Raw genomic sequence first — 27,369 nt, 5'->3', positions numbered from 1 at the left:
GCAACCGCCTCCTTAATGAGGAGAGCAATTAAAGAGGTTGAGCCCTTGCCTCCGTGTTCCCCAAATCCCACGGGAACCCCCCGCACCCCTTGTGTTGTGTGTGTGTGCGTGTGTGTGTGTGTGTGTGTGTGTGTGTGTGTGCGTGCGTGCGTGCGAGCGCGCGCGGGGAGAGGGGGGCGCTTGTGTTCTTCACACCCCAGCCCATCCCATTCTCCTCTTCAACACACTCCTCAAAGAGCTCGAAAGTGACGCCCCATAAAAAAAAAGAAGAAGAAGAAGAAGAAGCGGCAGGCGGCGGAGGAAGAGGAAGAAGAAAAGGAGCTATTGTCAACCGCCCAGTTGAACATGTCTTAGTCTAACAACTTTAAAAAAAAACGCTCTGCCTTTGCCGAAACTTCGCATGCTCCGTTAAGTAGGAGTCACTTTCGCTCCTCCTGCCCCCGGCTCGACGACAAAAACAAATTTAACACGCGTCAACAGCGCAAGCTGAGGGTGAAAACCTGTCTGCGTCTGTCGGAGCCGGAGCTCTCGACGCTCTCCCGCCGCGTGCGGATGTGACACGCCGGGGGGAGGAGGAGGCGACGGCGGGGGAGGGGGAGGAGGTGGGGGCGGGGGGGGACGGGAGGACTGGCTCGTAAAAAAAAAAAAAAAAAAGAAAAAAGAAAAGACAAGCAAAGAAAAAAAGCGTAATCTCATCCGTGTCCTCCGCGGCGCTGCCTCCGACACAACAGGCGGACGGCGTGCTTTAAATTAGCAACACATTCTTCCCCGGGAGTTCACCGGGCGAGAGGGCCTCAGATATGTGGCCCCGGCCGAGCGACAGAGCCGGCACGCCCGCCCGCGCAACGGAGAGAGAGGGAGCGAGAGAGTAACCCGTCGCCTCACATCGATCAAGAGGTGCTGCCCCCTGTTGGCCGTGAGGGGCGCTGCTAGCGGCGGATGGCGAGACTGACTCACCAAACTCCTCTCTCCGTGTGTGGTGCAGCGTTTATTTATCCCCACCGCGCCCCACACACACATATAAAGACACAGCGACACCCCCCCCCCCACTCCCTCCCCACCTACCGCCATCACCGCCACTCCAAGACACACACACACACACGTTCCTGAGCTCTGTTCCACTATTATGGAGCCCCAGACAATATAGGAGAGTCAGCATTGGCCCCGCAGCGCCTGCCTCATTTGCATGCCAAGTGGCTGTAATGCTGTTAGGGTTTATGCAATAAAGACAAGTGAATCCAGACTCCCGGGTCTAAAAGAGAGAGAGAGGGAGAGAGAGAGTGATAGTGGGAGAGAGAGAGAGCGAGAGAGAGAGAGAGAGAGAGAGAGAGAGAGAGAGGGGAGAGTCAAAGGGAACAGATGGCCCAGAGAGAGGTAAAAGGTATAATCCCATCAGCTGCACTATCAGCCGACCATCTGGACATCCCACAGCACAATTACAACACATTTCAGCAGGCGGAACAAAGGACGGCTTCTCGGGGGCCACGTCGGACCTGTTTGAGCGTCTCAATACGCTCCCGCGCTCAGATCCCCCTCCGCTCGCCTCGTCTTCCGCCCCGCCCCCCCCCGGGGAGGGACACTGGGAACGCCGGTCGCGCCGGTCGCGCGGCGCGCGCAGAAAAATGAAGCGAATTCGGAGCCATTGGCCGCTAGAAGTTTGCGGCGGGCGCGAGCTCGGCCGGGGCCCTGTTCTTCGGCGTCCTTATTCGGGGGGGGGGGTGGCCGATCCCTCTGATGCTTATCATCTGCTGAGGGGTGTGTGTGTGTGCGTGTGTGTGTGTGTGTTGGGAGGGTTGTTGTGTGTGTCTATCATCAGATCGCCTGCGCTGACTGTGTAATCCACTTCGCCACGGTCCCCATTCAGCACATGCTCCCCTCTCTGTCTGCGCATTGAGACATATGCAAATGTACCTCCCCCCCCCCCCCCCCTTTTTTTTTTAGGCAGAAGGGTGGACAGCTTAGGGCCTCAGTCTCTGCCTCGCCATGGGTCCTTCTGTGTGTGTGTGTGTGTGTGTGGGAGGGGGGGGGGCGGGGCTCTGGGATTTCCGAGGTGGTGTGTGTGTGTGTGTGTGTGTGTGTGTTTGTCTGAGTGTGTGTGCGTGCGTGCGTGTGGCTGTGGTAGGTTTTGCAGGCTGCAGCTGCCCCCTCCGACAGTCACCGTCACCACCGTTTGATACCCCCCCCCCCCCCCCCCGCGCCCCCCCCCCCCCCCCCCCCCCAATCCCCAAAGTCAATTTGTTTACAGTAATTTTGAAGGGTGAATTATTTGCCGTAATCGTCCGCACTGATGAAGGTCAGGCCCTTAGAGGGGGCCCCGGCGTGCCCATGGAGGGTTGGTCCTCTTTCAGACGCTCCGCTTCGCAATTAAGGAAAGCAAATGTCACTCCTCCAGGCCTCACAAATGAAAATCTGTACGAGGTGATTAGCATGAAGTCAACAGCGCCTGTTAAAGTCAGATTCCCTGTAGTACCAATACGTGTGTGTGTGTGTCTGTGTGTGTGTGTGTGTGTGTGCGTGTGCGTGTGCGTGTGTGTGCGTGAGAGTGTGTGTGCGCACTTTATGGGCATGGAGAGAGAGCAAACATGACCTGAACAGACCCAACAGCAAGGCAAACAAAGGGAGATGTCTTGTCTGAAGTGATCCATACAACAATGGCCGACTGTGATTTACTTACTGGATGGAGGGGATAATGGAGGTGCAGAGCGGGGCTCGGGAAGTGGCGGGAGAGGGAGAGGGAGAGCGTTGAGAGAGAGAGAGGGAGCAAGCGAGCGGGAGAGCAAACAAAACACATTCCCGGTGTATTCAAAGATATTGATGGAGATAGATTAAATTTGATATTGTTATTTTACGGCGGGGCTGTCATGCTATTTTCGGGTGTAAACACGTTGTCGGGGCTGAGCGGCATATTAAGGTAATGCATCAAATGACAGCGAACGTGAGGGCGGCGGATCACTTAAATTAGATTATAATAACAACCCGGACCGCGTTGACGAATGGGCAGAGCCGCGCGGCAGAAGTCATGCCAGATGAAAAGCATTGTAATAAACAATATGAAATGGACTGAATCGATCACAAAAACAGAAGGGGGAGCGGGAGGAGAGAGGGAAAGGGGAAAAAAATAAATAAATAAATAAAAAATCAGAAGGTAAATATTTCATGAGCGTATCTGACGTTATGAAACCCCCGGAACCCGCACTTTGGAGGCGGCGCGCGGCGTATGCAGAACAAAAGGTAATGAAAGAACGCGAGCGGGGCGCCGAGGCTTTAGCTTGTCATTTCCGCTTTAACGGCCCGCGTTCCTGACTCATTTAAGACGTGTTCAACTTTGAAATTTTTTACTGTACTCGCGGGCGCACGCTTAATCAACTCCGATGGCTACATTTGCCCTGACACATAATTTGCTCCATCAAATCATTTTCCTGGCGAACGCCGGGCGTTTAGCCTTTGTGAAGTGGACCATTTGAAGGGTCTGCTTAACTACACCACTCCGCCGCGCTGATAAATGATTTTGATTCTCACGCCTTGGAGGACAAATCCATCATTTTCATTTTTTTTTTTTTTTCGGCGGGGGGTCTGGGGGGGTGGTGGTGTGTATGGGGGTTAATTTCCATGAAAAGTCTTACAAGGCTTGAATGTAAAGGAGACATAAGGGGATATACGTGTCTGTACGTCCCCCCGCACGAGGTTTTTCTTCTTTCCAAGGCGAGGTGCTGAATTGGCTCTTCTCTTTGTCTCGGAACAAGCAGCCACCCCGTGCATCAAGGCCATCAGCCCCAGCGAGGGATGGACAACCGGGGGAGCCACGGTCATCATCATCGGCGACAACTTCTTCGACGGCCTGCAGGTGGTGTTCGGCACCATGCTGGTATGGAGCGAGGTAAAGAGCGCGGGAGGAAATGGGCGCAAAGCGCGTTTTTTGAAAGGCGAGTGTGTGTGAATGGCGCAAAATCCTCCACAGAGGGGGTGAAGCAGAAAAGAAAAGCGCATCACAGAAAAAGAAAAGCTTATTTTCCAAATATTATCATTAATATTATTATCAAAATAAGGAGAGGTCTGAAGAATCCCCCCCTCTGAACGAGCTGTGGACCGTGGACCTGTTTAAACCACTTCAAACCAAGTGGACTTTAAAGCTTCAAACCCTTGGTTTTGAAGCACTTTAGTCATTTTAATTTGAAATAATCAAAGGTAATTAAAATAAAAGATCCCCGTGTTTGGTTTTAATCAGATTCTGCTGCTCCCTCTGAGAGAAAAGTGACTTCTTTCAATTCAGGAAAGGCCCCGGAATTGACTCTGGGCTCGTAATTATTTGTATGTTTTTTATTTCCTTTGAATCTATTTTCCGTCTGTGCCCCTCTGAACCAGCTGATAACCCCCCACGCCATCCGCGTCCAGACCCCACCGAGACACATCCCCGGCGTGGTGGAAGTCACGCTGTCCTACAAGTCCAAGCAGTTCTGCAAAGGCGCCCCGGGGAGATTCGTCTACACCGGTGAGTCAAAAAAGCCCCCCGTCTCCCCCACCACCACCCCCACCCTCCTTCCTACGGCTCCGCCAAAAAAACGAAACCAGCGGGCAGGGGGGGGGGGGTGGTCCCTCGCTTGCCGGAATGTCAAACGTGTGAGATCCGCGAGGCAGCGCTGAAAGGTGTTTTTTTCGGACGAAGGACTTTTGCGCAAGTGTAACGCGATCCCTCCGTGACCCGCCATTACACGGCGCTGCCAAGCGCTGTTAAACCCAAGCTGTCAGGGTGACTCGTTCTGCCAATTCTATTCATCCGCCCCCACCGTGAGATAGACACAGCTCCCCCGTTCATTTGCCGATAGAACAGGAAGCAGTGCACTTTGTTGATGATGGTGGACGGAGTGGCACAATTCGGGTCGCTCGTGTGGCCAAAAACAAAACAAACAAAAAAAAACACGCGGGGAGAACCTAATACGGAGAGGGAGAGGGAGAAGAGCCCGAGGAAACGCAGAAGAAGTGTGTGTCGGACTTTAAAGTAAGGGTCCGATTATACGTCTGATTATCTGGGCTAACAGAAGGAAGTGGCGGTCTTATCTGTCATCATTGGTGAGGAGACAGAGGTCAGGGGGTGGGGTCACAGCCTGTCTGACCTGGAAGCCTCTGTCTGCTTCCAACTCTTGATGGGCAGAATGAGCGAAAGGAAAACAAAAAAAATCTGTGTGTGTGTGTGTGTGTGGGGGGGGTGTCGTGAAAGCACTCTCACTCTCACCCCCCCCACCACCACCACCCGGCACCACCCTCAGGCCTCCAACGCAGCCCTGGCCTTGAGCGCAGCAGAATTGCAAAGTGGGATTGGGCTGGGGGGGGGGGGGGGGGTGGACCCCCTCACCCAACCCAGACCCCCTTCATCCTGGGGGCAGCTGTTTCTCATCAAGTCACCCCCCCCCTCTCTCTCTACACACCCCCAAACCACCACCAGCACCAGCGGCTATCCGTCCCCCTTCCCCTTCCAGGCGTGCAGTCTGGCCGAGCCCTCCTGCGTTTAACCTTCCCTCGCAGGAGCGGAGCATAGGCCAACAAGGCACCAGGATAATGAAACAAGAGTGTAGTGTGCCTGTTTGTAAGTGTGTGAGCGTGTGCGTGCGTGCGTGCGAGCGAGCGAGCGAGCGAGGACATGTGCTGGCGTGAAACCCTGGGAAGGTGTATAAGTTAAGACATTAATGGCTTCTATAGTACCCCGGTGAAAGTGCCAGGTCCCTTAAGAACAGACCCCATTAGTCACACAGGCTAAGCGGATTGGGATGATTACCATCAGGTTTTACTGGGGGTACGTGTCCCTTCCTCTCTATCTTTGTTGATCCCCCCCCCCCCCACCCCCCTCTCCCTCCCTCCCTCCTTCCATTCTTCCTCCTCCTCCTTCTTCCCTCGGTTCCGACTCGCTTCCAGTTAGCGGAGAGATACAATTACCCTGGGAGGCAACGGAGGTGCAATTGATTAGTGCGGCGAATTAAAAGAGAAAGTCGCCGATAGACAGGTCCGGCTCCTCCGCCCGGCGTATTCCCCCGCGAGGCTCACCCCGATTGTTGCAGGGGTCGGACGCCTGAGAGGGCGAGACTGCTTTGAGAGCGCCGCGCCGCGCCACTCGACGGTAGAATCGGCCACGGCCGATTCCGCACGTTACGGTAATCGCCGGGTGACAGACGCCGCGTCGCCGGACTCGACTGCGAAATGACCGACAGGTGCAAGGGAAAGCGAGATGGTGCCAAGGCGCGCGTAGTGCAGTGACAAGGCCTCGTCTCAAGCACACAGAAGGTTACGGCGACGCCCCACAAGGGCAGGGTGGGCGTGTGCATATCAAAAGCCTCCTTATCAAAGCCCGGGCTTCAAGCGTGACCTGAGCGCTTGCCTTGAGAGGAGTATTCAGGACCCCCCCCCCCCCCCCCCCCTTTTTTTTTTCATGTTGACTCCTCTTTGCCCCACCAGCCTAATTGTGGAGATTTAACTCGCTCAATTTAAGAAATTATCACAAATTACCGAGAGTCAACATAGAGGAGACTGCAGTCGACTCCGACAGCGGAGGAACACGTCCTCGCCGGGGTTAAGAGTAGCGCTGGAACGCTTCCAGAACACACAAACCGTTCTCAGGACTCTATAGCGTGCATCAAATAATCCTGTAGGCACTGACGACTGGACATTTGGAAACACTAATGAGGCACGCCGACACGTCGTGCGAAAACCCCCGCGCCGCGTTTTTTTTTTTCTTTTTTTTCTCCACGGCGGCTTTTCAAGGAGCTTATGTGCTTTAATTGGCGTGTTTTTAAAGAAATGACACACCCGGCTATTTCGCCGCGCAGGTTTTCAACTTTATACCTTCTAACAAAGTGTCGTCCCCGGGAGCCGGCTCGTCCTCGGCTTAATCCATGTATCGGTTATCCATTGGCCAGGACGGCCGGTTGAACCAACTGTCAGCAAGGTTGTAGAAAATCAAAAGGAGAAAGTCCGAGCCGGTCCCGAGTCAATACATCCCACTTTATTAGGCAGTGCAAAGAGTGCGCGCTGGTACCATTTATTTTTTTACCACCCTATTTACAACCATTTTACAACACAGTTGCCCCCTCCGTATGAAAGAGTAAATCATAAATAAAAACCCTGACCGTACAATTTATCCACTCTGAGCGCCTAATTGCATCAGAGCTTTTGGTTTTACTATATTGCCCAGGTTTCCATGAGAGCTCCTCTCCCGGGGCGGCGGTGCAGGTCCATGGTAATATGGCTCGGCTCGCAGTCCTAACACACTCAGCCACTATTTATCCTAATCAGTGACATCCATATAACCGGGATTGCTTAAAATGAAACCCCTTCCGCGCCCCAGAAAACGCACATTTACCGGGACCCCATTTGTCATGGGTAAATTGAGGGTCAGTAAACTTCGCCTGTATCCTCTGGTGGGGATACAGGACATGCATCATAACGTTAGCAGAGAATGATTGGCGAAGGCGAGCTGTCACACATTTGTCAGGGGGTAGGGAACATTATTTGCTAATTTCCCAAGCTGGGCACTGACAGGGTGCTTCGTCTTCAGACCTTTGGTGACCAGCATGGCTTCTCGGCTATTAGTACAAGTCAAGTGTTTTTTTTCCCCCCTCTCCCTCCCCCTGCCCCCACCTCTGTAAAGTGGCAGTAACAAGAGCCATTCGTTCGACCCCACAGCATTGCACACAACACGCCGGGTGAGGGATTTTTTGATGGAGCAGACTCCCCCATACCGCGAGATGCTCCTGCCAGGCCTTTAGTTGGGGGCCCAGACAGCCTTGAGGGCTGATGGATCACAAACTTTTCTTGTCAAGGTGACGCTATCGACTCCACTGCACCAAAATCTGACAAAATGGGTATGAGGCAGTCATTCATCAACATAAGGACAAAGGGGTCATGTGTGCTTCACTCAATACTGGGGAGATCAAGAAATGTCACTCCTGTAAGGGATGTGGGGGCAGGAAAGAAGTTGTAAATAGTGCAGCAATGATGCCCCCCTTTTATTTAACCTACTAACATTTACACGAGCAATGTTAACTTGGACGTGTAATCCCCTTTTGCTTTTCAGAGTAAGGTTGAGATATAAATAGATCCGGTACTGGGAATCCAAAATCAAACACACTCCTGGAAAAAAAACAAACATGGACGTCTTTATCACGACACATCAGATAGGGTCCCGTGCTGTTCAGACTGTGTGTCGGGCTTATCCCGAGGCCTCCTCTCCACCCCGAGCACTTTGAAGCTCCAGATTCAGAGGCCGATCAAGATGGAGGGCTTCCTCGTCATTACCGGTCCGGCGGGGTTGGGCTCGGTGCGCTGGTGCGTTTGCCGCCCGGCGACGGGGTGCGGCTAACGGCAAAGATACGCTATAATCAAAGGCATTCACGGAGGTATGTAAACAGATCAGCTGTGGAGGAGAGATTTAAGGACACACAGCGAGCGCATTTAAGGCCGGAACTGCGGCGCGCAAAGCAGGGAGTTCCATGGAAGCCGGGGGTTGAAAGGACCCCCCCCCCCCGTTTGAAGCACGGCCGCGTCTGGATGAAACGGCCTCGGAAGTGAAATCTTGGGTGTGAATGAGGTTAGAGCATAATGCTTGAGACAAGATACAAGATGCAAAGCCCAGCCATGTCCTACTGACACTGCATGGTGCAAGAGTGATCGGCTGGGGGCGGGTGGTGGTGAGGGGGGCGGCGGCGGCGGGGGTTGTTGCGCGAGCCACACCGCCGGCCCTCCTTGTCTCATTACGACGGCGCTCTTTAGCGCTACCTGCGCGGGAGCCAAGGAGACAGTCGTCACCCGGCTACGCCGGGCTCGGTTTTGAAGGCCTCGCGAGCTTTTGGCGGAAACGCGACAAGGTTTTGGCGGAGGAAGGTCCTCGTGTCCAATTAGGGGGCTGACATGACGTGCACTAACTCCCCCGCTGTCAGGCGGCTTGTCAGGTAGGCTTTGAGAAGCACACTGTGGCATTATTTCCCAGCGTGTTATCAGCAAGTGACCTGTGAAATCCAGCTCCGGGAAATTGATTGAAATAAATACCTGCGGGGTTGAGCGCGGCTTTTACCCCGTTACGCCGCCTCCCCGGGACTTGTATTACGGCTTTCTTTTAACAGAGAGGGGGAGAGAGAGAGAGAGAGGGAGAGGGGGGGGGAGAAAATCAAGGTAGGGGTTTTGTTTTCGTTTCTTTGTAAGGATACTATTCATTGATTTCAATTTTAATTGGACCCATTTTCTTGGGGTTTCACAGCATCGTTGCAGGTTTTGCTTTCTAATGGCTCTGTAAATGGATTGTCCTCGCCAGGTTTCAACATCCGTCCTCCGCCCAAAGACAGATAGAGGGAGGAGGGGGAGGGAGAGAAGGGGGGGGGGGGCGGCGGGTGGGGGCGGGTCGTTGATAGACGAGGATCTTTCTCTTCCTACAGTCACACACTCCACCACTCACACACACACATACACACACACACAAACGCGCCCCCACCGCCCCTTGCCCCATTTTCGAAATGTTCCACACCCAACAGGCTTTAAAGGAACTACACCCCCCCCCACCCCCCCACACCCCCCCATCGCTCTCTGCCGCATTTTGATTGAAATTCATCGGCAAGTTTATTGAGAAATGAATGAGGGAGGCTACGCGGTATTGACTTTGAGAGGAAAACACAACTCATCTTGAATGAGGGGGGGAAAACGCGGCCGTAATTTAGCCGTCATCGATCGGCGCCCCGTCCATGTATTGATCTTCATTTTACAATATTAATTTGCGCCCGCAATCAGCTGTGAAGGGAACCCATTTGATTTCTGTTGGCCGGTAATGTGTGAAAGTCCACAAGGCGTTGCTGGCGGGGGGGAGGGGGGGCACGCTCCCTTTAGATGTCATTCAAGAGGATTTAACAGGTGTCCCCCCCCTCTTTTTTTTTTTTTTTTTAATAATGCCACCAATACGAGAGGTTTCAAAGTGAGGGTGAGCAATCTGTAACACCGCTCCCTTTTTAAACCATGTTAATTACATTCTATCTATTACAGGGGCAATATCTGCAGGAGACTGTAACTGTCGGGGGTTTCTCCTTCTCCTCCTTCTTCTTTTTTTTTTCTCTCTCTCTCTTTCTTCCCGTCCACATTGGCTCAAAGTTCATGAAATTTCAATGAACATTGATCTGTCTCCATTGATTTATCTTAACTGCAGTTCTTTGAAATTTTAATTTCCTGTTCATCTCGAGACCGCTGGAGATGGAATCACTCAGTGATAGCCGGCCACGGTGGATGGAGATGATATGGTCAGTGTTCAAACCCCGGACCAGGTTTTTGCTCCGTCTTTGCGTGGGTTTGCTGTGAAAGTGGGCTTGGTTCCTCTTTTAAAATCTTTCTTTTTTTTTCCTTTTTCTAAATTCAAGACAAGATGAGACTCCTTCCTCCGCATGACGACCTTTGAACGCCTCGCCTTCCGTCTACACGTTGGAGTTTTTAACCCTCCCCTCAGTTTAACCCACACGTACGAGATCGGGCGTCCCCCCCCCCGATCCGCCCTGAACCGGTCGGCACTCACTCACGTGTCGGCAAAACCCGCCCCCCCCCAAACAAAACACCGTACTTTCTCTTGGACTGATGTTGCCGTGACCTTCGTCCGTCTAACAAGCCGCATTCGACTCTCTGACGAGTTACAAACGCAATAACACTCGAATGAACTTCTGCCTGTTCTGTTTATCTGTCTCCCCCCTTTCCGACTCCCACTCCGCCGCTAATTTGTGTTAAGGGGGAGGAGGGGGAGGGGGAGAAAAAAAATAACTGCTCAATGGTGTAGGAGGAGTGGAGATAAGCTCGAAGCAGTTAAGTATAATTAGCGAAAGTAATAGCTGGCAAATGGCAACAAGGCTAGGTTTTTATCTCCTGGAAAGATAGAGTTATCGTAATAAGCTGTAATGGCTGGCAGGAATGCCGGCACTCGGAGCTCACTTCCCATTCAGGCCCGTAGACTTAACAAGGAACAATTTCCCTCAAATTTACTGCTTTGCTCAAACATTTCCCTATGTTTATACCCCGTTACTGTAGGGTCAATAAGTGTCCTCCATCCGCTTACATGGACCGGGGGGGCGGGCGGGCGCGGCGATGTAAGCACTCCTGCCGCCCCGGCGTCGGCCCGTGTTTGCCGCGCTTCCCGCGGAGAGTCTACTCATGTCCTACTCCCGGGGAACACGGGGAGGGAGCGGCGGACCGCGCTGGGATGCCGTGTCGAGGCCCCGTCCGCGCGGCGTTCTCGGCAAAGTGGCGAGACGGAGGGGGCGGGGGGGTAGTGGAATGGAATGGAGGGATGACGCCAGATCGAGAACGGGCTGCAGAAACGCCCGTTTCCGCCGCCGCCGCACACCGCGACTCCGGGCCGCTGTCGCTCGAAAAAAAGAAAGAAAAAAAAGAAAAGAAGAAAAAAAAAAAGACAGGATCACGGTGAGGCTTGCTTCCGAGCCTCCACCCAGGCGAGAGACGCCCTCCCTTCCGGAGGGTCTCCGCTCGCGCTTTCTCAGGCGCCCGGCGTCACTTTGTTGTCTCGCCGCTTTGTTAAATTCTAATCATCCCCGAAATGAAACCCCGGGAAAAACATATTAAAGAACATCAAACCCCCCCGTTTACATGTGCCGCGGCGCGGGCGCGGGGATAACAGGAAGATAAGTGTCAGTGGCTGTAATTGAACTAAACATCTAAGTTGTCGGAAAAAGCCGAACGGAAGATGAGAGAAAATGAAAATTCCATTAGGCCCCGTATTGTTCTCGCTCTCGCTCTCCTCCACCTAACAATCCCTTTACCCCACCCCCTCCCCCCTCCTCCACCCCCCCGGCCCTGCAAAGTATTCAAATGCAAGCCCTGCCTTTACCTCCCTGTGTCTCTTTTTCTCTAATTATCCATGAGGTCAGTAAGCAAAATGGGGAAGAAGCCAGGAGATCAATACAAATTATCCCTGAGCAAACCAGTGTTGACAGTTTGAATTGCAGCATATGTTTACCCAAAATCAGGCAATTTATCTTAATATCAGCCGAGTAATGCAGCAGGGGTGAGAGGTCACACAATCTCTCCACCTCATAATTACCCGCCTCTAAAACAGGAAAGTGGTATTGATTGGCCGCGGGCCGGAGAAGCGGGCGTGACTGGAACGTGCCAGCAACCGAATCCCCACCCCCACCCCGCCACGCCCACCCCACCCACCCAGCCCCCCCCCCCCCCCCCCCCCCTTCCTCAGCGAGAGACTCCCCACCCGGCGAAGGATTTATGGGGATATGTGCTGAGGGGTTTCGTGTTTCCCCGTGGCGGCTGAGAACCCTCGTAGGGGGGCATACTCCACGCGCTCCGCCACCTCCACCTCCCCACCCCCCAACCCCTAAAACCTTCCCCTTGGACTGAACTGCCGCCGGGAGCACGTGCGTGCGTGCGGCGTTGGAGGCGGCGACGCCTTGTGAAACCGAAGAGAGAACCAGGAGTCCGAGCAAAGGAAAAAGTCTTTCCGAGCCTCCGAGAAATAGATATTTCCTTTATCGTCCGCGATGGGATGCGCGGTGCTCAGTATATATCATCAGCAGCTCTTCTAGGATTATTGATGCTGTCTGTGTCTGTCTGCGCCCGGGTACATGCCGCGACTACAGAACTGTCAACTCATCAACTGACAGCACCGTTTAGCGCTAATGCAAGTCTCCATCAGCTGTCAAAGGCATTTGCATGAAATCAATAGCAGATGGCGGTCTGTGTCACCAATTTCATTACGCCGGGGTTGTTACAAAGATCATCTCCATGATAGATGAGACGGCGACATGTCGGCATGCAGGAGGCGGGCACCTGATACTCGCGCCGCCGGCCCGCGAGCTCCAAACGCCGCTTAAAAAAAAAAAAATAATAAAAATCTACGCTTCGGGGGCCACGGATGACCCCCCCCCCAAAAAAAAAACTGTAAGTCCAAAACGCCTTTGTGGGGGACGCGGGGACATCATGACCTCCTAACGGCGCTCCGTTATTCGCATTTTCGTCTATTTTTATTTTATTTTTTTACCCCCTCTCCCGGACGGGGCGTCATTATCGCCGGAGAGATGCATCAAACAGCCTCACCTTTTCCCAGCCCGGGTCTCCCCTTCTCCCCTTGCGCCGCGCGGCTCAACGGCTGCGTTCCCAGCATGCCCGGCGGGTTGAGCGGGCCGGCCCCAGCTGAGGCAGAGGACAGGAGAGCGTGATGTATCACCCTGAGAGAGCCCACTGACAGCCTCTGATGATGGATGGCCTGATTATGGAGTGCTTTTTACACATACACAATTTACATCACACTGAGCAGCGGGGTCCGGCGGGTGGGGTGGGGCTGGCGGGGGGTACCGTGCGTACACACACTCACTCACACACACACACACACACACAAACACAAACACATTCACACGCGGCCAATGTATACATTTGTTAGACTGCAAGAGTGCGTGAGAAAGGGGGGTCGGGTGGAAATAGCCAAAGAGAGAGAGAGAGAGAGAGAGCAAATTCCTTGCCACAGCCTTGTCATGTACGATCAATACCGCAGATCAATCCTTTATTAAGGAGGAGATCGCGTTCCCCCTCCCGTTCGGAACCAAAGTCCAAACGCGATGGCGATCGTTCTTTTGGAGGAATATACGGCGGCGGGCGATGAGAAACCTGATTTCCGGGGGGCGGGGCGGGGTACGCACCGGGCGTGGTACGCGCCGTGAGGCATTGCGTAATTGCTCCACTCCGTCACGCCCGGGGGCCGGCGAATCCCCCCCCTGTTGGGTCCGACTGGGCGCGTGGTACAGGACGCGTTGTGTGCGTGTGTGTGGTATCTGGGTGGGTTTTTTTTTTCCCCCCTTTCTCATTTTGGAGATAGAAAAGACAAAGAGAAAGAAGCCTCGACATTTTGCTTTTCTCCGGGTGTGGGTCCCACCACCCCGGCCCCGCCGCCCCCACCCGCCTCCCCGACTCGTGCCTCCGCGTGGGGGCGCGGCGCGGCGTGCGAGCGAGCGGGTTCAGCGAGCTGTGCGGTGTTAACGCCGGCGTTACACGCTGAGTAATGAGTGATGGGCCAAATTACAGGGCTGAACAATGAATAGAGGCAGGCGGCTCTTATTAGTCTCCACAGAAAGCCATTGATTTATGAAGCGCCTCGCTCGGCGGAGTTACTCTCCTGAAAATGATATCTACATTGAGAAGTGATGTTCTCTATTAAGTCGTTCCTGCCCCCCCGCCCCCGCCCGCCCCCCACCACCACCCTCACCCTTTACACCGCACTCCTCCTTCCCCTCCCTCCCTCCTTCCCTGCCCTGCCTACGGGTGTGCGCATGATTGTTTAGAATCAGCCGGAGCTGTAAGGATGCCTTCAATTACCCATTAGGGCTGTCAGACGTATAAAACGCTCACCGCTCTCCACCAAAAGTCCGGGGTTATGATTCATTTACTTTGTGCCTCTGATTCATCGGTCCAATATGCCGGCGTGCCCCAGATTACTATTTCAGGGTGTGTGTGTGTGTGCGTGCGCAGGGGGGGGGGGGGGGGGATTAATGGCTCCGCGGGACGCGCCGTCGTATTTCACCGGGCCCCGATGTGGCGGGCGGCGTGAGCGCGGGCGAAGAGTGAAATGACAGCGACTTACTGTAGATCAATGTGTGGACAGCCTTTCGCAGATTATTAAAGCACTGTTAGATTAAAAGAACCCCCCCCCATCACCACCGCCCGGCCCCCCGCCATGTAGTTTGCCGTAGTCAATATTCCGCAGATGAAAGAGGGAGGAGGGCTCCCGGGGAAGGATTCTCAGGCCGATGTAGGTCATCGCGGCTGTTAATGGAATAACACTCGGTGACACGGGTGTCAGAGCAGAGGAGCGCGTGTCATTTTCCGCCACCCACCACACCCCCACCGCACCCAGCTCCCCCTTTGAGCCACCGTCTGTTTCATAAAACACCGTCCGCACCCGGGAGATTCCCTCTTCGAAATGAGGCGTTCCGACTTCTTATCCCTCCCCCCTCCGTACGGGTAAACTCCAACAGACTTCTCAATTAGCGCCCCCTCTGCTCCCGCTCGGCCAAAATTGGTAACGAAATATTCTTCTTTTTCTTTCTTTTCTTCCCCCTTTCCTCCCGTGTGTCTCTCCTCTTCGCAGCCCTGAACGAGCCCACCATTGATTATGGTTTCCAGAGGCTGCAGAAGGTCATCCCCAGGCACCCAGGTGATCCCGAAAGGTTACCGAAGGTCAGTATCCCAGTGTATTACCTCCAAAGAAAAGACAGGACCAAGAGCTTGGTGGGGAAGGGGGAAGGGGAGAGGGAAGGGGGGGTGGGGGGGGTCACTAAAGGAAAATACCGCGACCCCCCCAAACTTCCCCGATCGCGGTAATGGTATTGGGTTTTTGTGCGCGAGGGCGTAGAGGCGTTAAAAAAAAAAAAAAAAACTCGCTGTGTGGTAAAATGGCTCAATCAGGCGCTTTCCTCTCCAGTAGTCTGTGGAGATGGTAATCTGGTCAGAGGCAACGTCTGCGCCCTCATTACCCCGCTCCTGTTTTCCTTTCATTTTCTGCTGCTCGATTTGGTTTAATCTTTTGTTTACAGAGCCCTGTGCCGTAAACCCCCTCATCTTAGCGCGGCTAATAGACAACGGGCCGCGTGTCATTACGGCGGCGGCTTTCTCCCCGCGTTTTCTCTCCCAGCCTGGGTCGCGGGGGGCGGGGGGGTGGGAGGCGGGCCCTGTCTTCCGCTCCGGTCCCGCGGCCGCGCCCCCGGACGGCCGCAGATGATCGGCTCTCCTTCCAGCCCCCTCTCTTTTTTCTCCCGCCGCCGCCACCGCCGTCGGCGTTGATTTCTTTTCCCCGTTTCTGACTCTCGGCGACGATATCGACGCGGGTCGCCCCGCTCTGCCGGCAAATGGCGTTCCCGGACTTCGTGGAGTGTGGTAATATGACTGATTAGTTTGTTGGGGGGGGGGGGGGGGGGGGGGGGGGAGGCCTGGCGGCACGAAATAAAGCGGCGGCCACCTCTGAGTTTTAATAATACTGTAAAACATTTAAAGGCCTTATCTATTAAATCCCAGCGTGCGAGCGGCGCAATATCATTAACGGCCAATGGACAATTTAATAAGGAACAGACCGCGCGGGTCGCTATGGACGAGCTAGTTTGGCCGACGCAGGCTCATCCACCAGCAGCAGCGGCGGCGGCAGCAGCACCACCGGCACCATCAGCACCATCAGCGGCACACTGTATGAAGTGTTTCAATTAGGGCCGATCCCCACGGAGACCCAACACAACACCTGGACATGAAATGTTGCTCTCATTTCCGCCGCGAAAGGCCGACCCGGAGAGATAGCGCGCCAACATTTTATACGAGTCTCTCTGTCTCGCTCCCTCTCCCTCCCCTCTCTCTCTTGCTCCCTCCCTCTACCTCCACACCCCTCCCTCCCCCCCCTCTCTCTCCCCCTCTCCATCTCTCTCTCTCTCTCCCCCCCTCCCTCTCTCTCTCCCCCTTTCCATCTCTCTCCCTCCCTGTGTTGGAAGTCAGAGCGTCTTTGGAAACTCACCGTGTTAAACATCGGCGTATTACGTATTACGGAGAAACCCGACTTTCTTTTTTCCCTGAGTACAATTCGTTCGGGGGGCCGGATCGGGTTTTTTTTTTTTTTTTTTTTTTTTTGACACCGAGCCCGAGATTAGTTTCCCGGGCGCGCGGATACGCCGAGGTCTCCCAGCCTTTGCATGAAACAATCACCGAGTGAGATGAAACCCTGCACTTCCAATAAACAACATAAATATTTGATTTGCTCTCTAATGGACCCAAATATGGGGTTCAGGGGGCATGTAAATGATCCCCGCCGAGTGATTCGTCATTGTTAAGCTTGCCATCCCGGGGTCGGCCGGCAGGGTCAGAAAGCACCCCCCCTCTCCGAAACGATATAGGCCCGGGTGGGGGCGGGGGGGGTCCGTCTGGAACGAGAGACGGAGCGGGCGCGGCGTAGAGGGGGGGGGTCGGCCATTACAGGGCGCAGGTGAGGGCGGGGAGGGACTCTATAAAAAGGAGATAACGTCGGAGGACGCGGCGGCGCTCGTGCATTAGCAGCAAGGCAAATCCACACTGAGGCCGCCGCCCTCCCTCCCTCCGCCTCTCGCTCCCTCTCTCTCCTCCAGCATTCCCAATGACTTCACCCTCCAGTTGATAATATTACTGCGCTATTGATTTCCACCAGCCTCCTCCCTGGGACCAGTAAGACACGTGGTAATTGTAAGGAGACAGAAAGCCAATATGGGAGTGCTCATGGATAGCGAGGGATGCACGCTAATATTGTTGCTACACAGAGAGCGAGTGAGCGAGAGAGAGAGAGAGAGAGAGAGAGAGAGAGAGAGAATAAAAAAAAAAATGAAAAAACTGAGGGGGAAGCTGCCTCTGATTGAAGTTTACCTCGTAATTCTGAGACAACATCGCGGATGACAGTCTGACCCTGTGGGAGGAGCGGAGATATAAAAATTCAATGCAAAGTCCAGGGTGAATATGAAAGTAATAAGTGCGAGCAGTCAAGTGATGAGAAAGGAGATTGGTTTGCGGGCATCGCGTTAAGCGAAGAGAGACTTTGGAATTCACCCTCCTTTTTAAGATCTTGTTATAAAACAATTTTCTCCCCATAATATAAAAAGAAAGGAAGGAAAAAAAAAAAAAAAAAAAAAAGACAATTTATAATACCGTTTTGTGCCCTCTGGCAGTAATGGACAAATAGACTGGATATCACATTATATCACACTCAATTTCTCTCTACTGTAACAAATTAGATTCATTATGAAATTAAAAGCGGAAACTCAATATTGTTTTATTATTAAGCTGATTGCTTTGGATTCTTTTCTACGCCTCCCCCCCCTACCCCACCCGCCCCAAAATGAGCGTAAGCCCATTCTTTTCCAGTTCTTTGTGTAATCCACGAGGAGAGAAAAATATTACAAATGTGTTCATGTCAAGCAATTACCCATGTATTTAAATGAATCTCTTCCTGTGCACTTTGAAGTACCTTCGTCTAATGGCCCCGTGCTTCTGAATGCGTTCATTACCTGAGGCTAGAGCTAACACAGTAATTGCCTTACAGTTTTATAATGGCATTAGCACTCGGAGCTACATAACCTGGACCTCTTTTATTAACTGTGATAATATAAATACAACATTCATGTTAATCTGCGGCTCCCAGAGTCATATCCGGGGCCAGTTTCGGACCGCGTCATTTTAATGTCGCCATCATTTGTCACTTAAAACCAAAATCCCAAAAATCCAAAGGTGATTTATCAGCCGGCGGGAAAAAAAACAAAAACTGTCGCGCGACGCCGGAACCTCTATGCGGCGCCGGAGGAACGAAACGAAACAAACAATGGCGGCGATCCGTCACGCCTTTTGTCGCAGAACAACGGAGATCACTCTGCGAGCTTTAATTGTCTCGATTTAACATGGTGCGTCCCCGATACGTCTCCATGACGAGAAAGCCAATTACACCATTACGCGGCGGCAGTGGCGGCGAGATTTACATGGAAATGCCCTCGGAAAAAAATAAATATATATATATATATATATAAAAACCCCGCCATTCCCAGCGCTAATCGCATTCGCAGCGTGAGCTCCGACGCGCGTGACAGCGTCTCGCGTCTCGCCGGCGCACAAAAAAAAAAAAGGAAAAAAAAAGAAAAAGAAAACCCCCTAAAACAAACGCCGGCCTCTGATTGGCCCGCCGGGCGCTTGCTTCCCATCATCCCTCGGATATGACTCGGCTGCCACTTAAGCGTAGCCCCGGCAGTCGGCTCGGTTAGTTAAGACACCACGCGGTAAACGACAGATTAAGGATGAGAGGCGATATCGCTTTCTCTCTCCCTCTCTCTCTCGCTCTCTCTCTCTCTCTCTCTCTCTCTCTCTCCCTCTCCCCCTTTTCTCCCGAGCCGTCCTTATGTCGCCGCCGCTGCCGCCACCCCGGAAAAAGCGCCATATGGACGAGGAGGGGAGCGGGGCGCGGGAGCGCTTTTCCGCTTTGGAGAATGAAACACGGCTGGCGAATGTGACAGTCTTAATTGCTTTAATTGTTGTTTAAAATTGAGAGCCATGTAGGAGATCTTGAAATATGATAGAATAGATTATTGGTAATTATTAACTGCGGCGGGGAGACGGGGAGAGAGGGAAGAGAAAGGGGAGGAAAAAAAAAAAAACCCCACTTTATCTCACTCGGCGAGCGAGGGGAGAAATCTGTTCTGCCTGATGAGAACACATCAAGACAGCTGGTTCCTCTCATTTAGCCCTACCTGCCGCACGGCCACCGTAATTCTTTATTTGTATGCAAACTAGATGCATGCGACGTTGAGCGTACACACCAATTTCAGAGGTAAATGCCCATTCTAAGAGCCGCCCATCCGGTAACTTGGGGTGGATTAAGCGATATGTTTCTATAAGGGAGCGTGGCGTGCGGCGGGACGGGCTGCGGGGGCGACGCATTCATCTTGATAAATCGAGGACTCCACTGGATCTGGGATGAAAGGAGGAGGGATGGAGTGGGGGTAGGGTGGGGGTCTTTTTTTCTTTCTTTCTTTCCTTTTTTCTCTCCTTCCCCTTCCTTATTCCTTTCTCTCTTCGCGCCAACGCAGGCCAAGTCTTGGAGGCCGCTGTTTGAAGGCGCGAGGGGCTGTGTTTACATTCATTTACCGCAGCTGCCGTCTTAATCCGGGCGCCCGCCCGCTGCCAAGCCAAGCGACAGGAACACTTCAGACAAATTACTGGGGGCCGTCGAAAAAGAGGAAAACACAGGGGCGAATGTGGGAGGAAAACAAGCGCCATCTGAGATTGTTGTTTTTTTCCTTACGCCGGCTTTTCACCGGGTGGCGGGTGACAACAAGCGGCCGCTTTCGTCAGATTAGACGCACTCCAAATGGGGGAGAGGGTTTATTTTCCAGTCATCGTACACCTTCTGTAGCACGGTGACCAAGACACACCCCCCCCCCCCAAAAAAAAAAAAGATTAAAAAAAGAGCAGTTTGGTTCCGTGAGAGGGATTTAATTGTAAGTGCTCAATTCAAAGAGAAGATAAAGACACGCAAACAGGGGCCAAACCCCACCTAGCTGTAAGCCCTGAGTGTGTGTGTGGGGGTGCAGGGGTGCTCGCGTGTGTGTGTGTGTGTGTGTGTGTGTGTGTGTGTGTGTGATTGTGTGTGTGTGTGTGTGTGTGTGTGTGTGTGTGTGTGTGTGTGTGTGTGTGTGTGTGTGTGCAGGATCCAGGGCCAACTCATTTTCAGCGTTGAGCCAAAGCAACACGGCTAATCCGCATTGTCAAGCAGGGGCAAGCATGCAGACATGGATAAGACCACATCCCGAGCATCCGTGTCCCCGAGGCACGGGCACCCAGCTCTGCGCCCGGATGGGAAGTCATTTGTGAAGTCCTTTGCAACAGCCAGTCAAAAGAGGTTAATTGAAAAATTCCTTAATGTCATTACAACAGAACTAGATTAACCCAGAGCTAATTTACTTTATTGTTCTGAAGAGACAGAAGAGAGAGAGAGAGAGAGAGAGAGAGAGAGAGAGGGAGAGAGGGAGAGGGGCGGGTGGGGGGCGCTGAACTCCGGAGCAAACGTGAGGCCCCGGAATTAGGGGGTTGAGGTGTTGTGTTTTTTTTTTTTTTTTTTTTTTTGAAGGACCACGCCGGTTTAATTAAGATAGGGGGGGAAGATTACTCACCACACGGCCGGGAAGACCGTCCCCCCCCCCCCCCCTCTTTGGGGGGGTGGGGTGGGGGTGGAAGCGTCCGTCTTCAGACCCGGAATGCGGGGCAGACGGCCCCGACGTGACTCGCCTGGCTGTGATGATACCTCGCCACGACCACTTCCTCTTCTTCTTCTTCTTCTTCTTCTTCACATTATTGACTTTGTTATAGTCGTTGATATCCTTCTTGCTATCAACACGGACTGTTTTTCTTTGCGTCACCAGGAGGTTTTGCTGAAGAGAGCTGCTGACCTTGTTGAAGCCCTGTACGGAATGCCCCACAACAATCAGGTGCGTGCACACCTACGTATTCGACCCAACCCCGGCTGTTTAAACATATATTTATACATACATATATATATATATATATATATATATATATATAAAAAGAGAGAGATTGTGATTGTGAACCATACATCAAAAACAAAGGGAGAGTGCGCCCCCGTACACCCCCCTCACCCCCACCCCCATCGCCGTGAATAACACCGACGCGCCTAAATATGCTTTTTTGTCCGCGTCCCAGGAGATCATCCTGAAGCGGGCGGCTGACATAGCCGAGGCCCTCTACAGCGTCCCCCGCAACCACAACCAGATCCCCTCACTCGCCAACACGGCTTCCCACGGCATGATGGGAGTCAACTCCTTCAGCAGCCAGCTAGCGGTCAACGTGTCCGAGTCACAAGGGAACGACCAAGGTACGTGGGCAAAGCGGGCCGCGTCGGCGTTCCCCTGACCTGCTTTCTGCCGCGGCGCGCCGCTATCCTGTTAACCGCTGACAAACATCAGAAACATGTAATAACTGTGATGTGCTATTCTGTCCAGAACTGACGAGTAAAATTAACAAGTGCAGCCTTGCAATTTTGATCTTGCGACACAAAGCAAATAAAAAAATAAACGAAACGAAAAAAAAACCAAAAACAAACCCATCGTATGATTCCTGATGTCCAATTTCTCACTCTTGTAGTGGGCTACAGCCGGAACACCAGCAGCGTGTCTCCCCGGGGCTACATCTCCAGCAGCACCCCGCAGCAGTCCAGCTACAATGCGGTTAGCAACAGCATGAATGGCTACGGCAACGCCGGCATGAACCTGGGAGTGCCCAGCTCCCCCGGGTTCCTCAACGGATCCTCTGCCAACTCCCCATATGGAAGTGAGTAGCTCGTTACGATCACACACCAGAGCAGTAGTGCGCTGATTCAGAGCTGAAACCCTTCCAGCGTCTCCTTTTTGTTTCCTTTCTTTTTCATCACAAGCGTTTAAAACGTTTAAACAACCGTTTAAAATGGGTTATAATAATAATAATAATAATAATAATAATAATAATAATAATAATAATAATAATAATAATAAATGTAGCTGCACGCAGCATTACGTGAGGTCCAATTTAGTCATGTTAGGTACGTATTACAGTTTTCCCATTTATCCAGAAAACACACCATCATTTTGTATCGACGGCAGTTACAAATTTCCGAATTCCCACTATTCCACAATTCTACAATTCCACAGTATTTCACAAATTTATGCTTGAAATATAGACCGATGTGGATTAAATGTGGGCCACAACACGCCCCCCAGGGCAATGCATCTTGGTTGGGCTGCACTGAGTAATAAATGTATAAATAAATATATACATAAATAAATGTGGCAATATATGTATAAAATATAAATAATTAAAAAATTCTGAACACATACACAATAAATACATGTCCCTTGTATTATGTAATTGCTTATGGTTATTGTTACCAGTAATTATAATTCAGGAAGTTTGTATACATTGATATCTCCGCAATTTCTATAAATTCTGACAGTGATGTTATTGGGTTTTTATTTTGTAGAATTTACTCTGGTGTGTTGCAGTTGTCCTTAGAAGTGTATATATTAAGGATGTTTATTACGCTCCGATTTGTGAAATCAAATTGTCTTCTGGTAAAACAACACCTGTCACTTTGTAACTTCTTAAGGTTAAGTGTTTGTATCTTATGTGCCTTTAGTTCAATTCCAATCGCGAATATATCTGTGCTTGACAGTATTTTGGTAAGGTTTGAGTTATTGACTCACGTGATTTGGGAGCTCCGTCAACTCGCAACGATTTCTCCGTTGTAGCATGCATGGCGCCATCTTAGATTGGATTAGATTCAACGAATTGTCATTGCACAGAGTACACGTACTGAGGCAACGAAATGCATTTCTCTGCATTTGACCATCCTAGTAGCTGTAGGGGCAGTGAGCTGCCGTCTCGCCGGGCCCGGGGAGCAGTTAGAATCTTGGTGAGGTTGCAATTGTTGATCACAAACTCCTTCCACAATACTGGACCGATCTGGATGAAACTCGAAATGACGCCATGTTGGAACTGCCCCGAATACATATCTTATTCGGGTTGTCTGTGGGTTAGTCTAATCCATGATATCCATAGGAGTCTGACGTCAGTCTCACCTACACGTGCCGCCATCTTGGTGCAGACCCGGCTGTTGACCAAACACTGGACTGCGTTGCTATCATGTTACCTGTGTGAGCCGTCATTTGATGACACAATAATGGGCCGATCTGGATAAAACTTGAACTGCCCTGAATACAAATTTTACTTGTCTGTGAGTGCGGCTGATCTACGAGGGGCTGGACCTCTTTTAATAATAATAATAATAATAATAATAATAATTAAAAAATATAATAATATTTAATATATATAATATAACAATAAATTGGAGGATTATGACACAAAATAATATTAATTAAAAAGACTTTACACAATTTGAGTAATGTAAAAAAAATTCTGAGAAAAATAATATATTTATATATTCTTTTTCTTTTTTTTTTCCTTTCCTTGATGTATACTTTGCAACATGCAGCCTGTATTTGTTCAAGCGCAGGCTGTTGATGGTCAGGGCTTGTTATGTGATGTGAGTACTGATGGTGTACCCCCTGCCCCCCTCACCCCGCTGGCGGTAATACCATCCTAGTCTTACCTTAACCGCCCTCTCCCTCTGTGGCGCTACTCACAGCATGCTCTCTATCTCGCTCTCTCTCTCTCTCTCTCTCTCCCTCTCCCATTTCCCTCCCTCCCTCTTTCCTCTCCCCCTCCCTCCCTGCCTCCCTCCCTCCCTGTGCTCTCTGCAGTTAAACAAAAGAGCGCCTTCGCCCCTGTGGTCCGACCCCAGGCCTCCCCACCCCCCTCCTGCACCAGCGCCAACGGCAACGGACTGCAAGGTGAGCCCCCCTCACCCCCTCATCCTTTCCCCACGGACTACTGGTCAGATACCGCTGCTCAGGCCTCTGTCCGGTTTGGTGAGGGACTAATCATTACCACTATATGCATATTCTGTCAGGCAAATTTACACATTCAGCTCACACACACACACCCACACCCACACCACACCCACACGCACACGCACACACGCACCCACACCCACATCCACATGTTCGCACGCCGCACACCGCAGCATGTTTTTGCGCGCGCCGACAGCGGCGCCGGCGTCAACCTCGTTGCCCTTCCATACAAATGATCTTCTCCGAGGTCGCGGGGAGGAAAACGCCCCACCCACGAATTGTTTTAGTAATTATGTTTATTAGGTTTGCGCGCATGTGTCACGACCGACATGATTGCTTCGAAAACAAGCTTAGCCGCGGCGCGCGCGCCCCAAGATTAATAACATTGGGCTTAATGAAGTGGGAAATTAAAGTTCATCTTGCTACACGTGCGTACTTATTAATACATGTTGTGTGCAGAAATTAATGAGCAATGCCTCGCCATCATCTGCGCTGGCAAACTTAAAGGCATTCCAACCATGACTCTACGAATATACTCAGAACGCTCGGATGATATATCATCGCGGCACTTCGCCAGTCGCCTAATTGTTAAAACGTGCGAAAAGACCGAATAAACATAAAGTGTACGCTCGCTAATGGTTATCCTAAGCAGATGGTTTTTCGGGGGGTGGGGGAGGCGGGGGCAGTAACGGAAGCTTTACCGTTGGAATCGCGTCTGATGTCCCCGAGACGACATAGGGACGAAACACCCCCCCCCCCCCCAAAAAAAACCCCGGCAGCATCTACCAGGTGTAAGGCCCGAGGAACCGCGGCCTAGCGCAGTGCCCTCGCACCGCGACATCGTGCGAAGTGACCGCTGTGGCCGCGCCCCGTCCCCGCCCCCGGGGGAGTCTGCCGGGGGGGGGGGGGCGATGTTTGCCATTAGCCGACGACAGAAGAAATATCACACATAGCGAGACTGGCGCGCCGGTGGGGGGGGGGGGCGAAATGTCAGAGCGAGGAGGGAGGAGGCTTTTCAAACCGGGGGATGTGAGGCAACCGGGCAAATACTCAGGGGCGCATACGCAAACAGGCGTATTAAGGCACGGATTCGGGGGGGGGGGGCGGTGCGCACGCCAACACGCACGCACATACACGCACACACACACATACACAGAATGATCACATTTGTGTAATAATAATAATTTCTTCTTGAATAGCCATGCTCGTGTTGACTCAACAGTGCTAACCTTTGCTTCTCTCTTTCTCTCTTCCAGCCATGTCTGGCCTGGTTGTCCCTCCTATGTAAATGCACTTTTATCATCTCGAGTACCAGTCTACACACCGCCACCACTTCACAGGACACCCCTTTAGCACATCCCCCTACCCCACCCACCCCACCCACCCCACCACACCCCACCCCACAGAAAAAACAAACGAAAAAAAAACAAAAAAACGCTGTTGTTGCGTTTGTATAGTCGGCGGTTTATTCCCTTTTTAACTCTACGGAAAAAGAAAAGAAAAAAAAAAAAAAAAAACGATGTAAAGAAAGGACCGATTTTTCTTTTTCTTTTTTTTTCTGGGGACAAACCGAGAAATATTTTTGTCTGAGGGAAAAAAAAAAAAAAAAAATTAGTTTCCGTTTTTTTTTTGTTTTTTTTTTCATTTTTGTTGCCTTTCCTTTCTCGTCCGTTTGAAGAAGACACGGGATGATGAAGTGTTTATTTTGTATACCTGTCGGGTTGCGCCCTCTGCCCGGGCTCCGTTCGAATCAGCCGTGAATTCAGCGCCGGGGAGGAACTCTGTGGACTCACTCTGCTTGTAAAGTAAACACTGATGTACAGTACGTCCGCCGACGAACTCGTTCGCCACGGAAACTGTTTTTTTCCCCTTCCTTTCTCTCTCCATTTCAAGTCTCTTCGGATAGATTCACAACGGTTGTGCGTCTTTATAATGTGACTTTTTTTTTTTTTTTTTTTCCTTTTTGTATTTTTACGTGTGAGAAAAATTAACACAGGGGCCAAGAAAGTTGGAATCTCAACTGGAAAATATATGAAATATATAATGTAAGAAAAAAAAAAAAAAAAAAAAAAAAAAAACGATCATAAAGTGCAACCCGTGCGAGTGAAGGGAGGCGGGGACGGTCAGGGGCGGGTAAGGTTGCATCATGTTTCATTCCTGCATTTTAAATTAAATTTTTGTAATTTATTGTAGCTAGAGTTCATCTTCAAAAGTATCGGCAGAAAAAAAATTTGGAAAAAAAAAAATAATAATCTCTGCGTCAACGAGCACACTGACGTGTACAAAACACTTTGCTCTGTTGATGAAAATGATGTACTTCCATGCCTAGAGCTTACTTTTAAGCAAGTGTGTTTTGCCATGTTTTCCACTTTTTTGCTAGCACTGTATATTAATGCATTCCTAGGCTACTGTGAAGTCTGTTTCTTGTTGGTGAGGAGCGGCCTCCCTCCTTCTAGCTCCAAATCCCTTATGTGTTTTATATGTGGTTATAAAATTGTAGACTATTGTGATATTGCCAAACTTGTGCTAAATATTTATACATCTGTCCTTTTTCCATGTTCTTTTAGATCGACGAAAAAAAAACATTTGAAAAAAAAAAAAAAATTTAAAAATCCCATTAAGAATGTAGGAGTATAGTAGTTCATTGTCATATTTCTGTTCAAATACACACTTGCGCTCACTGAGGGAAATTTTGTAACATATCAACTATAAATAATGTATTTATCTCTGAAATTTTGTATATTGCTTTTCATTATGTATGTATTAATCGTCATGCCCTTAATATAGTGATGCAGCACAGATAATTCAGCCAAGAACTGTTGCCTTCATTTGTTTTCTTTTTGTATTTGATGAACTGCAATGTCCATATATTTGGCGTGTATCCTCGAAATTTGTGTTGACCTGTCCAGACTCTCTGTCACAATTTTTAAAGGGGAAGTCAAACTTCATTGTTTATTTTTATATTGATTTTAAATTATCTCTATACAGGCCATTTTTGGAGAAAAAAAACTTTGTTGGTTGTATTGTCGAAAAAAAAAAAATAAATTGTTTGTGACCCATATGATAGTTGTTAAGATACAATAGAGACTAATGTGCATGAGGGGCAACCTTGGAGAAAAAAACCACTCCGTCCGTGGTTGTGATTTCTATCTGTTTTGTAGAATGTTTAGAGGTCATTTTTACTCACCACTTATGACTCTGCCACATAGCTTAATGTGTTTACAGGGAGGAACGACCGGAACCATGTCACCATTTGGAATGGAAACAGAAATGAATAAGTGATGTTTTATTAAAGTTTTCAGTAAAAAAAACAAAAAAAAAACAACAAACAAACACGATAGCTCCTCCACTGTGGACTTCTTCGGTTCTCATGTGTGCCGCTCGCCTCCGTCCC

General features: G+C 50.9%; 1 protein-coding gene across 4 annotated transcripts in view; it reads left to right on the top strand.

Moving 5' to 3' along the window:
* The window catches only part of LOC307242242 (transcription factor COE3), a 75,136-nt gene extending 48,100 nt beyond the window's left edge, over nt 1–27,036 (top strand). Inside the window, exons 9-16 of one of the 4 annotated variants that reach the window (XM_080016623.1) lie at nt 3,747–3,877; nt 4,363–4,489; nt 15,119–15,207; nt 20,937–21,002; nt 21,235–21,406; nt 21,676–21,861; nt 23,826–23,915; nt 25,232–27,036. In XM_080016623.1, the coding sequence (XP_079872749.1) occupies nt 3,747–3,877; nt 4,363–4,489; nt 15,119–15,207; nt 20,937–21,002; nt 21,235–21,406; nt 21,676–21,861; nt 23,826–23,915; nt 25,232–25,263 (893 nt within the window). In that variant the 3' untranslated portion in view covers nt 25,264–27,036. Of the gene's footprint in view, nt 1–3,743; nt 3,878–4,362; nt 4,490–15,118; nt 15,208–20,936; nt 21,003–21,234; nt 21,407–21,675; nt 21,862–23,825; nt 23,994–25,231 lie in introns of all 4 variants that reach the window. The other 3 variants (XM_080016621.1, XM_080016622.1, XM_080016620.1) reach the window with 3 other exon arrangements.
* The last annotated feature ends 333 nt before the right edge of the window (nt 27,037–27,369 follow it).

Source organism: Zeus faber, assembly GCF_960531495.2.
Source record: "Zeus faber genome assembly, chromosome: 16".
NCBI lineage: Eukaryota > Metazoa > Chordata > Actinopteri > Zeiformes > Zeidae > Zeus > Zeus faber.
Note: the sequence above shows the minus strand (reverse complement) of the source record. Positions and strands in the feature narration are given on the sequence as shown.